Source organism: Hemicordylus capensis, chromosome 4 (assembly GCF_027244095.1).
Source record: "Hemicordylus capensis ecotype Gifberg chromosome 4, rHemCap1.1.pri, whole genome shotgun sequence".
Lineage (NCBI taxonomy): Eukaryota > Metazoa > Chordata > Lepidosauria > Squamata > Cordylidae > Hemicordylus > Hemicordylus capensis.
Window position 1 is genome coordinate 30,779,758 of NC_069660.1, and position 15,946 is coordinate 30,795,703.

The window sequence follows — 15,946 nt, forward strand, 5'->3', positions numbered from 1 at the left end:
TTTGTCATGGTGCAAATCAAGTGTTTTATTATTGATGGTTTATCAACACCAATGTTAAAAATAATTTCTACTTCAAAGTATTCAGTCTCAGCAGCTCTTGTGGGCATCCTGTGCTTCAGGCCAGCTGTTGAGACCTCATCTGGGATCCTCGATCCTGTTAAAAAAGCCAATGAATCTTAGCTATCGATTCAATGTAGGCAGTAATATTACAAGGGCTTAATTAGAAAATTCTAGAGGCAGGATCCAGACCAAGTCTCCTTGAAATGCCATAAATGGAAATGAGTCATTACCAACATCACATTTATTTCAATGGTGCTTGGTCACAACTTAGTCTGGATTCTACCCCAACAAACCTATCTGCATGACATCATTAGTTTTATTATCTGAACTCTGAAAAGCCGTCCACTTGGGCACTGATATGTGGCTTGTTTTTCAGCGAGGGAAAATTTACTTCTCTACACTATGCATTGTGGACTTTCCCACCCATCTTTAAGTCAAAGCAGCACTTCAGATTTATGCCACTGTTCACTAGTAGTACAAGAGCTTACCAAATGTTGACTGGAACTGAAACCTTATAGCCACAAAGAATAGAACTGATGATAAACAGGCAGAAGCTCCTCCAATCACAAGTACGTACAACATATTTTATAACACTGCAGTACCATGTTTACTTAAAGAAGGGATCAGACTGTATCACAAGTCAAAGATGCGTGCTGTTTGTGATGTGCTAGAACATTACATACCAAGATGCTCATATTATTCTATGAGAACGGTGTAACTGCATCATGTTTTTTATTTTGGTATTCTATTATAAAAGGGATTACCAAATGCAAGCTATGCTATTCTAGTTTCCACAGCACAACTATTCTAGAGCTCCATCCAGGCAACTCAAGCTGCTCTGAAAAAACTGGCCTACTCCTATCTTGAGTTGATCTAAGGACGTTCTACCACTCCCAACCAAGTATCAGTATTCTAGGATAATCAATAAGCCATGCTCATTAGAGCAGCCTCTGAAGATTTAGACTGGGCTACTGCCTTCAGAGCTAAATACAAAAGCATGCAACTTGACAGACATCAGTGGAATCAGACCAACTGGCTAGAAGCAAGTTTTTATCAGCATTGCCGATCTGATGGGGAAAAAAGTTAGTCATCATGTACCACTGAATGATATTTTTGTAGCATTCTATCACACTTCTAAAAAGAGGGCTTTGGTTTTACCTTAAAGCACCTGAAGACTTGGTAGCAGAGCAAAGAAGTGAACAGTTCACAAGTCATTCTTTCAAATCCAATCTGGCCACATCTTGTTGCAGAACAATCTAAAGAGTGCAAATTAAGATGCTTACAATTATATGTATAAAGCCAGCCAACAGGAGATTGGCATCCCCACCTAAGCACATATATCAAAGGAACAAGATACATTTTAGCAGTGCAATAAGATTACTGCAGGGGCTCTCAAACTTGGGTTTCCAGATGCTGGATTACAACTCCCATTATCCCCAGCCACAATGGAATGCCTATCACACAGGGCCGCACAACCTCAGCCCTCCTGCAGATGCTGGATTACAACTCCTGATTGGCTACTGTGGCTGGAGATGATGGGAGTTGTAGTCCAAGAACAGCTGGGGGGCCACAAAGTTGTGGAGACCTACCCTGTTTCCCCGAAAGTAAGACCTACCCCGAAAGTAAGACCTAGCAGTAATTTCTGATGTACCGCTAATTGCCCTAGTGCATTTTTGGGGGCTAAAATTAATATAAGACACTGTCTTATTTTCGGGGAAACACGGTATAACAGCTCTAAGGTTGGCCAGACCTGGTGTGTGTGTGTGTGTGTGTGTGTATGCGCTTATGCAAGTTCAGCTCAATGAAAGCTGGTGAATTAATAGCAGGATTTCAGCCAGGGACTGCTTTCTTTAAGAGTTTATATCCCGCTCTTCCTCCAAGGAGCCCAGAGCAGTATACTGCATACTTGAGTTTCTCCTCACAACAACCCTGTGAAGTAGGTTGGGCTGAGAGAGAAGTGACTGGCCCAGAGTCACCCAGAAAGTCTGATGGCTGAATGGGGATTTGAACTGGGGTCTCCCAGGTCCTAGTCCAGCACTCTAACCACTACACCACGCTGGCTCTCTTATATTACACCGATTTGAGTCTCTTCAGACAGAACCATGCAGGATACTGGTTGAGTCAACTCTTGTGTTAGCACGAACAGGCAAAGAACTTACATCCCCGATTGAGTTTGTTCAGAAGCTGCAAAGCTGGTCCTTCCCTTATTTTAAGTCATCCCCTCTTCTCCATCACTCCACTGCGATCTTGCTTCTTCATTGTATCATTTTATGAACCTAAAATGAGGCAGAAAAACCAACAAGTTTTATCATTCATACTGGGCACTGGGTGCCATAGATACAGCTATGCTGATGCATCAGATCAAAAACTGGCTAAAACAGCAGAGTCAACAATTATCGCTCTGATGGGGAAAAAAGTTTTGGTCATCATATGCATCAGCTTTAGATACACTCACACAGCTGCACATACAGGTGGACCTCAGTATGCACAGGGATTCCATTCTGGGCTACTAGTATAGATACAGAGGCATTAAGTCGGGGTGCATGTGTGTTAGGTTCCAGGAAGCAGCAGAAGAGGGGGAAACCCAAGGTTGGGAGAGTGCCCTACTGTGCTCCATGGGTCTCCCGTTGTCCAGGAATGCCCCCCTCCCCCATCCCAATTTACCTGTGAAAAATCACAGGAACATGTGAGCAACAAAATGGCTCCTCTTCTTAAAATGGAGATCGGAAATGATTTCTGAGGTCATTTCCAGCCATCCCGACCCACTGTTTTATTTATGTGCTGTTATATGCCAGCTGCACAAATCAATGGATAGTGAGGTTCTGCGATACAGCAACAAGAATACTTCCAACTACTTTGTTTATAACTATCCCCATTTCACAATCTGGCTTATGTATTTTTTCACTGCACCTGCCCCAGGTCAAAGCAACAAGTAATCTACATGCAGTCTAAGCCCTTTAAGAATGAACTGTACGCCACTAAATGCATAATTTCCTAGCCGCCTAATTCTTGCAAGTGGCCTCTTCAGTGGCCTGAAGTACACAGGTAAAGAGAAAGTAGTAGTAAGTTTATTTGCCAGCATTTAGCTACAAAACAGGATACCACGCAGTAGCAGCAGGGGTGGCCGGCGAGAGGCACCTTTAAGTGTAAGTTAATAGGTGCTTACCTCTGCTACCACACCTCAATGCTGCTTTGAGCAGTAGTGCCTACCCAGCACTCCCTGCGGGGGGGGGGGAATCACCTCTGTCACTCACATAGCTGCTGGCACAGGTGCTGGGTGGCATACTGCTGCTGAAAGCAGCACTGAAGTGTGGTGGTAGCAGAGGTAAGCACCTACTAACTTACACTTCTATCTTGTTCCTTGCATCCCTGCACATAGAGATGGCTTTTTGCAATCCATCGGGGAAGCTTGGGAACAAACTGTAATTACACCTTCTCATTCTGAATGTTACTCCAAAAGAGAAAGTATTTGTTGCGTGTCCTATAAAGCATTGCTACTGCATAAAGATACAGGGTGCAGAATTAAACACTTTGTTTCCTAAGAAAATCACAACCGTGATAAGCTTTTTGCAAGCTGGATCAAGAATGCCAACAGCTGGATTTCACTTTGGGCTACAGAAGAATGCTGTGTGTATCCATGGCTAACATGACCTGCATTAAATACTACTTGACCTGGCCTCTTACCAAGGGTTACTTCCAGCATGCTTGCTACTCTAATACAGATAGACAAGAACAGAAGTGCCTATGGAGTACATCAGAGGCAAAGGATGAACCATAAGTCATAGCTCTTTTTAAGCGGCAAAAGTAGGAAAGGAATAGGCAACTACATGCATGTATTTCAAATGGAGAAATGCAATCACTTGTCCAAGTGCACCTTCCTATTGGATTCCCTTTGCTTTTCGTATCGTACCACCTGCACCCAAGTGCAGTAGTATGCAGTTTAAGAAGCATTCCTTAGATACGTCACAAAGTTTCACAGTTAAACTGAGAAGCCAGCTCAATTGTTTTGTCTGCATGAAGAAGAAAGCTGCCACCGTCTTCTCATCTGCACCATTAAACATTTGAGACAATATTCTACACACTGGTGACTAAGCAAGTTTTTCAACTAAATACAGGTATTTCTAAATAAATACTCTTATAGTAGTCAAACTCACCCTCTTAATTCTCTGGAGCCATAGCAGCCTTCCCCTTCTTGCTTTAGGTGACTCCATCCTCACCTTCTGCCTTGACAGCTTTGCAAGAGTTCATACAATTACACATTTGACAGCACAGCCCTGCATGGCAAAACATCAGATATTGGCATTTGCAACTCCAAATACAAGAAACAGGCAGAGGGGATAGAGGGGAGTGAGAGGGCATTAACACTACATGGCCAACATCCCATGTACTGGTGTATCAGACAGTTTCTGGCTAACAGCGAAGAGGTCAACACTTTCGCTCTGATGGGGAAAAAAGTTTAGTCATCATATACACCAGTTAAGAGAGGTTACAGGGTTGAACAGCAGTAACATTAAAGGCAATTTGCATTATACACCTAGAATTATGTGAAGTGCAGTGGATCAACTCTTAAAGATGTAATCACTTCTGTTCAAGGGACATATAGTTGGGCACACAATTTAGTTATTTCAGACATTATGTTCAAAGCACATTTAGTCACACACTGCATTTAAGATCTGTAAGGTTTGCATTTAAAGTGAACACACACACAAAACAGGCACATGTGTAGAGAGATATGTATGCAGACAATGCAAGTTTCTGGACAAAATACAAGGTGCTGGTTATAACCTAAAGCTCTAAACAGCTTAGCCCACAGGTATCTAAGATAATGTTTTCTGTGCTATAAGCTCCGATGCCCACCAAGATAATCCAGATGTTTATCTGCTGTGGCCACCCCAAGACTCTGGAATGCGCCTGCCCATCTCTGACAATATTTTAAGAGTCCCTAAAGACACATTTTTCCACCCAAGCTTTTTGATTTGATTGTGGTTTCAAATTGTTGCAAGGTTTTCATTTTAGTTTGTTAATATGGTGCTGCAAACCACCCAGAGACGGAAGTTTGGGGTGGTCTATTATTATTACATGTATATCCCGCTCTTCCTCCAAGGAGTCCAGAGCGGTGTAGTACATATTTGAGTTTCTCTTTCACAACAACCCCGTGAAGTAGATTAGGCTGAGAGAGAAATGACTGGCCCAGAGTCAGCCAGCTAGTATCATGGCTGAATGGGGATTTGAACTCGGGTCTCCCCGGTCCTAGTCCAGCACTCTAACCACTACACCACGCTGGCTCTACACATTTGAGAAACAAACTGTCTGAACAGGACTTGAGGAAATTCCAAATTAATGCTTGACTATTTTAGCTTTTAACTAAGCATCCTGAGTCACCCAACTCACAGTAAGGGGTCAAAGGCACAGCTTTTAAAGTGGCAGCTCTCTTGTATAGTAGGAGTCACTAATCATACCTCCCAGTGCCTGTTACTGGTGTGTCTAGTGAGCCCCTTGGGGCAGGGAACCATCTTCTCATTCCCTTTCACCTTGTAGAGAAGCAGAGGCATAGTTAGGGGAGAGGAGGCCCATATTCACCCCTCTCCCGGCAGCCCCTGGGAGTGAGGGAAATAATGAAGAAAATAGGGAGGGATGGAGCACGGGGTGGGTGGGTGGGGTTTCTTTGAACCCATCTGCTCAATTATAGCTACACTCCTGCTTTGGGGACCCCACCCCCAGCTTTTTCTTGGCAAGGGGAAAAATAGTAGGGGACAGGGATAAAGAACAATCTGCATTCACAATGCAAGCAGAAACTATGAAATTGGTCCCCAAGTTACAGAAGACAAACACTTTAAGTAAGGAAAGGGCAAAATGATCCAGAGTAGCAGAGCGGAACAAAAGATTCTCTCCTCCCCGCTCCCCAAAAGCTAGCTACGGCCCCTTGGCTGTGATACTCGCCGTAGCAACACTACAGACCTGGGTCGAAAATATTCCCCTACCCACAGCCGCTCTCAATTTAGGGAAAGCGAAGGAAAGGGAGCTGCCATGAGAAGCTAATTCGACTCGCAAATGGATGAAACACGAGGAACCAAGCAGATGGCACCGGATTACCCAGCCTAACAACGCCTCACCTTACCTCCTCTGAAGGCCGAAGGAAAAAGGACACATGGGCGCGCGCTACGTCCTTATATAGCCCTCTGTGCTCTAGTGCGCAGGCTCGTCGCCAGGCTCTTTGGGAAATGTAGTCCTGAGGGGAAAGTGGCTGCGCGCTTGTCTTAGTTTGGTCATGGTTGTGAGCGCTTCATTGGGAAGCAGCTGACGTTGTTGAATCGGGGAGGATGATGGTGGAGCTAGAAATTTTTTTTACTACCAATCTCATAGGTGCAAACGGGACACGAATCAGATTCTTGACGCTGCAGTGAGCAGGCAACGGGAACTATTATAATGGTTTTGTTTGATTTTAGTGCAATCCTTTGCAAGAAGAGGGCTTGAAACGCAAAAAAAATTGTCTCTTGCACGTCTCTTCCGGCATGTCAAACCCGACCCTAAAAGGACGAATCATATTATTTAATGGAAAACACAGGTTTTGTCTGGCAACAACATTCATAACAGTTTTACCTTCACACACACACACACACACACACACACACACACACACACACACACACACACAGATTAATTTTATTTATGTATTTATTTATTTACATTTCTAGCCCGCCCTATACCCAAAGGTATCAAAGCGGGTTACAATAAAACCCAATATAAAGCATAATTAAAATACATCATAAAATCAAAAATACAGTAAAAAAAAATACAGAGCCTGAGAGGGGAAGAACCACTACATTATTAGCAGAGGTGTATCTAGGGAAAATAGCGCCTAGGGCAAGCACTGAAATTGCGCCCCATCCAAACATCTGATGCCCATCTTTCAGATAACTTTATCATAATATCAGCTCAAAAATACAAGTCAAGCTCATTAATCTTTTAACAAATTAATAATCTAATATAACCTTAATGCATATTCAGAGATAGATGTGGATTTCTTTTTAGAAAATAGGTACACACTGTAATAGGTACACACTTCTCATAATGCTGTTTCATTCGGGCAACTGGGCCTTGCATTTCTTTGTTGCACTGTTTGCATTTCACGCACATGCCTGTCTTACCCACAAAAATGTCATTAAAAGGTTCCCAAATGGGGTTTCTTTCACAGCCTGCTGCCATGTTAGGTATTTCCGGACTTCATACCAAGGCAACCCTACATAGAGTACACTGCAGTAGTCAAGTATGGAGGTGACCAGCAGATGTACTACTGTTCTGAGGTCAAATACATAAATAAGTTACATTTGAAGCATTTCCAAGACTGCTTACATGGGCACTTATTGGGTGGACCAGGGGTGTAGCAAGGTTGGAGTGGGCCCAGAGACAAGATTTTAAAATGCCCCCCCCCCTCACTGAAGCTCAGCTCATGAAGTAAAGAAATCTTAAATGAGGCTGAATAGTGGCATAGTAAAATTTATATATCCTATGTGCCACAATAGAACATCATCCTAAATTACTTTTTAAAAGGTTTTGTAAATTGTGGGCGATGCACAACATGTAATGGCACTAGAGAAAGACATGCTGTTCTGGTATCTCCAGGTCTTAACACTCACATCAATTTTGGAGGATAAATACAACTGAAGGAAGCCCGGGTGGGTGCGCGGCTGGGGGAGTCAGTCATGTGACTTACCTCTGCCCCCCCCAAGGCAGTGGACCCCCAGACAACTGTCTCCCCTTGCCCTATTATAGTTATGCCCCTGATGTGGACTATCCTAATAAGCCCCTCACCTCTGCAGAGGTGGGACATGCCTGTGAGTCCAACCTTAACCAGATGGTGGTCTGTCCATGATAACCAGATGGTGGTCCATCCATGTTGTAAACCGCCCAGAGACGTAAGTTTTGGGCGGTATAAAAATATGTTAAATAAATATATAACAAATAAATAATATAATAAATGGGGAAATCACAGGAGTCCCTACCCACGGAACACCACCCTGATCAGAGTAAAAGACCAGATCAAGTGTGTGACCAGCAATGTGCATAGGTCCAGAGACCATGTGGGATAGGCCCATAGTTGTCATGACCACTATGAACTTCTGAGCCACCCCAGACAAATTGGTCCTGAAATCCCCACCACCATAAGCCTGGGAGACTCCAATGCCAATCCTGAGATCAAGTCTGTCAACTCATTTAGGGACTCTGCTGGGCAGTGGGGTGATTGATAAAGGTAAAGTATTAGATGATGCCTTTAAGCATCTTCCTATATTGCTGCTGCCTGATATAGGTGTTTCCCATAGTCTGGGAAGCATATCAGCGGGGATTTGAACCAGCAACCTCTTGCTCCCTAGGCAAGTTACTTCCCTGCTGTGCCATTAGGTGGCTTAGTGGGGTGATTGGTACACCAACAGAAATCCCAGTCTATCCCTGGTTCCCAAACACAAGTACATACATTTGATATGGTCAGACACTTTGACAGGGACCCTAGTAAAGGAGATGTTATTCTTATAGACCACCCTAGCCACTCCACCTCCCCTCCCACGTCCTCTCACCTGTACCTCATCAGAGTAGCCTGGAGGGAGAAGCTGAGACCACACTGGGCCACCAGCCTCCCCTAACCAAATCTCTGTGATACATACCAGGTCAGCCCCTTCATCTATAATCATGAAATCCTTCCACTTAAATTAGCTGAATGCACTACTTTTTACAGAAGCATATGCTTGGTGAAAATAATGTTTTGATAGTCGGTTTTTTTTTATTCTGAATATCACACTTCCCGATTACCTATACATACCAAATTTTGATGAACAATCCTGCCACTTAAATTAGCTGAATGAACAGCTATTTTTATACCAGAATATGCTTGGGGGCACATTTAAATAAAATTTATTTGGGGCTTTTTTGGGGAAGAAATTCTGAATATAATCATATTTTAACTGCTATTCTCAACAGATTTTTAACACTCAATAATCAGATCAATAATTCTAAAATGACATCATGCCCAAGAAAAGACATCATGCCCAAATGACATCATGCCCAAATTTTTCTTTGATTCAAAGCTACTATGGTTAACATTTACCATATATTTATTTTATTTATTTTTTACATTTATATCCCGCTCTTCCTCCAAGGAGCCCAGAACTTGAGTTTCTCCTCACAACAACCCTGTGAAGTAGGTTAGGCTGAGAGAGAAGTGACTGGCCCAGAGTCACCCAGCTAGTTTCATGGCTGAATGGGGATTTGAACTCAGGTCTCCCCAGTCCTAGTCCAGCACTCTGGCCACTACACCACCTGGCTCATTATTCAATAAAATGAATCACATTTGAAGTTGAAATTCTACAAATTGCAAATTGTTCTTTTACTTCCTTTTTGCAAGCACATTAATACAACATCCTATGACATATACTTAATTACTTGAACTTTCCTATAAGTATATTCTATGCAAAATGACTTTGTTCAGTCAACAACGGTTCTCATCTATTAGTAATATAATGCAGCAAAACATAAAACTAGGTGTCCAATTATAAAAAAAGAAAACCAACCAAACAACAACAAACCCAGAGAAAAGCTGAGAATAAATACCATAAAACCAGCATAGTTTTTCAATTAAAAATAATAATTTAGGTTTTTAAATATTTAAATATTCAAAATATTAAATATTAATTTAAATATTCAACCAGTGTATACATTCATTGATTTTTTTTGAAGAGCGAACCAAGATCCTATACAGTATGAATGTGAGAAATACAGGCACAAAGTAGGTGTTTAACTTTGTTCAGTTTGCAAAACAAAGTACCAAGAACCTTACAATATGGTGAGCCAACTATTGGACTATTTGAATAAAACTGTTTTGTAAAAAGGTGCAATGTTAAGCAGGTATGATTTGGAGAGATACATCCATCAATGAGTCTTTCACCATTTATGGAGCATTTCACATTCTCCATTTGCATGGCCTTATGTGATGTGGTTTCCACCTTCACATTTGAAGGGAAGGAAGGAAGCTACTGAGTTTGCAATATGAAAAATGTAAGAATATTAGTAAGTAGATATTAAATATCTTGTTCTGCCATGTCTCTGCACTGGATTTGATTGAATGATCCAATTATGCTCAGTTGTGCAGAACTATTCATCTCCAATGGAAGCTGATAGGAATGAGACCAGGTGAAAAGGATCATTCAGAGATGCCATGGGCACTCTCCCATATGGGTCTGAATTGTGGGGCTACTAGGAGACTTGATTTGTCATCCATTTATTTCTTGTAACATGCTTCAGTTCTTCCATGATGGCCAAAAGTTTTGGAAATACTTGCTTAGCTAATGCCTTTGTTTTTGTTCAGATCCCATCTGCTTATTGGCAGCCCTTGTTATAATCCCTTAAACCCCCATTTCTCCATAACTACAGCCTTTTCGGGTTGCCTTGTTTAATACACTAACTACAGAGTTTGTACTGTTTTCAACCCAGACACCTGAAACAATGGCTGTGCTTGTGGACTTCCTTATACTTACAGTTAAAGTATTTGGATACATTCTCTATTCAGTGCTTCAGTGGGTTAAGAAACCCCCTGAAAAAATGGTCAGTAATGAAATCTGCTTGGTAACAGGTGCAGCCAGTGCAACCGGCATTGGGCGTCTTTTTGCGCTGGAATTTGCCCGACGGGGAGCCACACTCGTCTTGTGGGATATCGATCCAGAAGGCAATGCAACCACTGCTCAGGAAATACGCAAGCTGGGAGCCAGAGCCTATGTTTACACCTGTGATGTGAGCCGGCGGGAAGAGGTCTACAGCGCTGCTGAAAACGTGAGAAGGGATGTGGGAGATGTCACAATTTTGGTCAACAATGCTGGAGTGATCGCTGGAAAGTCCATCTTGCAGTGTCCCGATGAGCTGCTGGAACAAACCATGAAGACTAACTGCCATGCTCATTTCTGGGTAAGCATCACTCTGTGCAATACAACTGAAACCAGAAACAAGCCTCCAAATGAATAGAAATATGTACTGGGAATAAGCAGCCCTAAACAGCCTGTTCTTATGCATGCAGTACTAGCCCAACTGTTGAGGCAGATTGTTCACCTGCCTGACCCTTGTTCAGACATTATATTGTACAGATATCTGTGTGAAACTCAGGGTAGAGCTAGGAAGAGCACAACTGTGCATGTCTTGAACAAAATGTGTAGACAATTGTATGTGCATGTGTATACGCTGTGCACAGACTGCATGTGCACATATATAGTCGTCCCTCACCAACCACGAGGGTTCCGTTCCTGGAAACCATCGGGGTTGGCGATTTCGTGGTAGGCGAGACATTGATTGTAATGGGAAACAGGGGGGGTAGGGGAATTGCGATCGGGAAAGTACCTTAAAATGAAGGGGAAAATAGAACAAATCCCCCCTGACCCCCAGAAATTACCCCAACCCCCCAAATCACCCCAACCCCCCCCAATCACCCCTGGGCCCTCAAAATCACCCCCTGATCCCAGAAATCCCCCCCAATGCCCAATTTTTTGATAAAAGGCACCAAACCGCAAATACTCAGGTCGCGGTTGGCAAGGGTGGTGACAGTTTTCCAATTGCAGATACTCAGTTCCACGATTGGGAAACCTGCGATAGGCGAGGGATGCCTGTATTGAACATAATGTGTGAATAGAGCTAATATGTGCATAGGGCTCTGGGGTGCTAACGTTCTAGAGACCCCTTGTATCAGTTGGTTATGTCTTGAAGAAAGAGAGAGGCTGCTTGCAGTTGGTTTGATGTGCCCAGACACAGCTTAGTAACGCTTTGGCTGGGTTGATTATATCCCCCTGCATTCTAGGGCAGCATCTGTGTGTATGCTACCAACTGTGCAGGGCACAGACATGGTTTGTGTCTGTGGGTATAAGGGTCATACTTTTCTAGGAGCTCTTACCAACTATCCCTTTCTGGTGTCTGTCAGATTCAGGTAGATTCAGGTAGTAATTATACTCCCAAGACATAAAATTATCTCTGTGGTGAGAGAATCCCTTTCTCATTATAGCAGAGCGCACAGAGGCACAGCACAGCGGAATTTGCTTAGGCATGCGTGTATGCTGAGAGTAAAGTAACTTGGAGCCAATTCATAGTTTCAGATCAATATATATGGCATTTATTAAGGAACTCCATTCTAGATAGGAAAGTGAGGAGTTAGGATCTCTAATCTATCTAGCTAGCTGGATGCAGATGGATTCTGCATCTTCTCTGCACACATGGTGCAGGGAGAGGAGCTTGCCATGTTGCAAGGTAGAAGGACAGTAGGGAAGAGAGAGAGGAAGGAAGTTAATCCCTAAGAGTACCAATCTACATGCCAAAGGGATAGTGTCAGAGCAGTGGAGAAGGGATGACCAATGTCTTGACCCTCTAGCCCTCTGACTTACTAGTCTGTCCTCCACTGTCTGAGACAAGAGACAGCGCAAACTTCCAACAAAATTATTATTGAAAAACTGAAGGGTGAACAGTCTTTGAGCCAAACCACACATGCCAACAACAACCACAATCCATTCTTAGTCTATTAAACAATGTAGCAGTCTAACCTCTTTCTCACTCTCCCCCTCAATTGCTTTGAAACTTCCATTCTCTCTTCTAATTGCCTCAGGACTGCAGAAGAGGTTTACCTTAGTCAAAAGCTCAAGGTGACTTAGTAAAAAATAGTTTGATTGGGGCATTGCGGATTGGGATTGTGGTGAGGATAAAGGTAAAGTTGTGCTGTTGAGTCAGTGTCAACTTCTGGCACCTACAGAGCCATGTGGTTGACTTTGGTAGAATACAGAAGGGGTTTCCCACTGTCATCTCCCACACACAGTATGAGATGATAGCTTTCAGCATCTTCCTATATCGCTGCTGCCCGATATAGATGTTTCCCATAGTCTGGGGAATATACCAGTGGGGATTCAAACTTAAAAAAAGCCAAATCTGGCAACAGAGAGTCGAACCAGGAACCACTTGCTCCCTAGGCAAGTTACTTCCGCACTGCGAGCTTTAATTCTGTCCCTATGATCCCATTCTGTTTATCCTGGGGAAAAGCTCCCCTGTACCAATGGGAGCTTTTTTCCAGAGGCAAATAGCAGCTGGATCAGGCCATCAGTAATTGAGACTGTGGTTGTAAGGGAGTTAAAGGCTTCTTTCCACCATGATACTGATCACCGCCTCCTCACAATGACTGCTGTTTCCTTAAAAATTCACTAAGGGTTCATCTGTTTGAGATTCAGCTCCTGGTGGCATTGATTCTTAGTACTAGCAACCCTGTTGACCACTAGGGGCATTAAAGGTAAAGTGTGCTGTGGAGTCGGTGTCGACTCCTGGCGACCACAGAGCCCTGTGGTTGTCTTTGGTAGAATACAGGAGGGGTTTACCATTGCCAACTCCCACACAGTGTGAGACGATGCCTTTCAGCATCTTCCTATATCACTGCCGCCCGATATAGGTGTTTCCCATAGTCTGGGAAGCATACCAGCAGGGATTCGAACCAGCAACCTCCGGCTTGCTAATCAAGTCATTTCCCCTGCCGTGCCATTATGTGGCTGGTGGTACTAGGAGCATTAGTGGTAGAAATTGTGAACAAGGGCATTCTTCTTTCTCTACTCTAATTCCCCTTTAGTCTCAGGTTTCATACACTCACCTGAGACACAGCCTTCCTTCGTCTCCCTTCCCTTCTTCCTGTATGAAACTAGCAACCAAGCATGTAGGTCTTATCGATCTCCCTGTCCCCGATGGATTTCCCAAATAAACTACTTTATTTTGAACTGTAACTTAATGTTAATTTAATGTTCTTTTTGGTGTTTTATGGTTTTTACTGATTTTAAAATGTGATTTTTATGAAATTTTACTGCATTTCAAATTTTGTAAACTGCCTTGGGATGTCTTATGAAAGGCAGTATAAAAACTGAACAAGAGCTGATCTTGTGGTAGCAAGCATGCATGACTTGTCCCCTTAGCTAAGCAGGGTCCACCCTGGTTACATATGAATGGGAAACTTGATATGTGAGAGCACTGTAAGATATTCCCCTTAGAAGATGCAGTCGCTCTGGGAAGAGAAGAAGGTTCCAAGTTCCCTCCCTGGCTTCTCCAAGGTAGGGCTGAGAGAGATTCCTGCCTGCAACCTTGGAGAAGCCGCTGCCAGTCTGTGTAGACAATACTGAACTAGATGGACCAAAGGTCTGACCCAGTATATGGCGGCTTCCTATGTAATCAATCAATCAGTGTCTCCAGTCCAGATAATATTAATCAGCAGTACTCCCTTACCTGTGCACTTCTGCTATAGCTGGGGCAGACAAAAAAAATCTCCTCCTTTTTCCTTGCTGTTTCCTTTGGAAGGAGGGATCTTTTCAGTTGCAAATTCAAATTTTACCTCACCTGTGGATTTATTAGCATTTTAAATTGGTTACATGTATTTAAGTAAATCAGTCAGCCAAATGATTATATTTACATTTGGGCACAAACAATAATTCTGAAGCTTGAAGCATATTTTATTTTTCAAAGATGCGCACATATCATAACATATAGTTATAATCTTACAGAGGCATTCCCTGCTGTTTGTGAGAGAAAGGGGGGAATGCCTCCTAAGATGATGCTTATCACCTGCAGCTTTTTGCACTAAAAATGGCACAAAAATAAAGTATATGCGATAAAAATGAATAGCTCTTTTGTACAATTAATTGGGACAACGTTTTAGTCAAAAAACCTGATTAATCTAACCAATTTGTTGATTAAATGTTGTAGCTGTTATCAGAACGGAAATCCACGAGTTCAGTGGGGCTTGTTCCCTAGCAACTGTGCATAGGACCCTGCTGTTATACAACCTGGGATCCTTTACTGTGGCTGTATTCCGTCCTCTTTAAAGAGCTATCCATCCAGCGTTGCTTTCAAAGCACTCTGCTCAATATTCATTCTCCGATGTAACAATGGAGTGGACTTATTTTCTGATGCTTCTGTTGGCAGGACTACAACCAGTGGGTTGAAATTACAAAGAAGCAGATTTAGGCTAGGCATTAGGAAGTGTTTTCTACTGTCAGACTAGAAGAGCAGTCTGACAGTAGACCAGTCTGCCTTGTGGAGTAGTGAGCTCTCTTCACTGGAAGTTTTTCTGCAGAACTACCTGTTAGGGATACTGCCTGCAGCAGATTTGTGTGTTGAACAGGAAGCTGGACTAGAAGGGAGGAGAGCTTGTGGTAGCAAGCATGAATTGTCCCCTGTGCCAAGCAGGCTCCACCCTGGCTTGCATTTGAATGGGAGAGGTGTGAGCACTGTAAGATATTCCCCTTAGGGGATGGGGCCACTTTGGGAAGAGAATCTGCATGTTTGTATGCAGAAGGTTCCAAGTTCCCTCCCTGGCATCTCCAAAATAGGGCTGAGAGAGACTTCTGCCTGCAAACTTGGAGAAGCCTCTTTGCTCAGAAAGCTCACACATTTATTTATAAGTTTGGCACATGAAGGGGTTATGCAAACAAAGTGCTACATCCAGGAACTGTTCAATTAGATTCTGCTGAAAATCAATTCAGTGTGACTTGTGCATTTCCCGCAACTCATCCTGGAAATCGGCTTATCTGTCAGGTTTCACAGAACAAGGTCTGGCTCTCATTAATCCTACTTTTCAGAACCTGGAAGAAATGAAAAGACAATTGCACAGAGGGCACTTTAAGAAGCTTGAAATGAAAAGAGGTCTTGTTACATTTTTTTAATCCTCATCACATGCACCACACTAAAACCAAACCTTACAAAAGGAGTTGTAAACAGGCATTCATGTTTATCATTTTGGCAGGAACAGGGGAAATGGGAAATACCTGGATGAAAGAAACGGGTGGCACCATATATTTATTCAAATACTGTTGATATTCTAAATTCTGCTGAAAATCTGCTG

At 42.9% G+C, this 15,946-nt stretch overlaps 1 protein-coding gene, 1 long non-coding RNA gene and 3 other non-coding genes across 12 annotated transcripts in view; 1 reads left to right on the top strand and 4 right to left on the bottom strand.

The window, feature by feature from the left end:
• Positions 1–15,946, bottom strand: part of LOC128324602 (uncharacterized) — a 25,713-nt gene continuing 9,767 nt past the window's right edge. For 4 of the 8 annotated variants that reach the window (XR_008306975.1, XR_008306976.1, XR_008306973.1 and 1 more), the window contains 7 exons: positions 14,332–15,686; positions 10,587–10,968; positions 6,179–6,587; positions 4,215–4,334; positions 2,220–2,336; positions 1,219–1,316; positions 1–154 (listed from right to left, as the gene is read on the bottom strand). This is a non-coding gene — a long non-coding RNA (uncharacterized LOC128324602). Of the gene's footprint in view, positions 155–1,218; positions 1,317–2,219; positions 2,337–4,214; positions 4,335–5,519; positions 5,544–6,173; positions 6,588–10,586; positions 11,036–14,331; positions 15,687–15,946 lie in introns of those variants that run through there. The other 4 variants (XR_008306974.1, XR_008306977.1, XR_008306979.1 and 1 more) reach the window with 4 other exon arrangements.
• LOC128325490 (small nucleolar SNORD12/SNORD106) lies at positions 1,075–1,164 on the bottom strand. Its single transcript, XR_008307484.1, has one exon. It is a non-coding gene; the product is annotated as a small nucleolar SNORD12/SNORD106 (small nucleolar RNA).
• Positions 2,408–2,500, bottom strand: LOC128325489 (small nucleolar SNORD12/SNORD106). The gene has a single exon (XR_008307483.1). It is a non-coding gene; the product is annotated as a small nucleolar SNORD12/SNORD106 (small nucleolar RNA).
• LOC128325488 (small nucleolar SNORD12/SNORD106) lies at positions 4,447–4,537 on the bottom strand. Its single transcript, XR_008307482.1, has one exon. It is a non-coding gene; the product is annotated as a small nucleolar SNORD12/SNORD106 (small nucleolar RNA).
• Positions 10,528–15,946, top strand: part of LOC128324601 (retinol dehydrogenase 10-like) — a 22,713-nt gene continuing 17,294 nt past the window's right edge. The window contains exon 1 of the mRNA XM_053249373.1: positions 10,528–11,010. Coding sequence (XP_053105348.1) covers positions 10,555–11,010 — 456 coding nt within the window. The 5' untranslated portion in view covers positions 10,528–10,554. The remainder of the gene's footprint in view (positions 11,011–15,946) is intronic.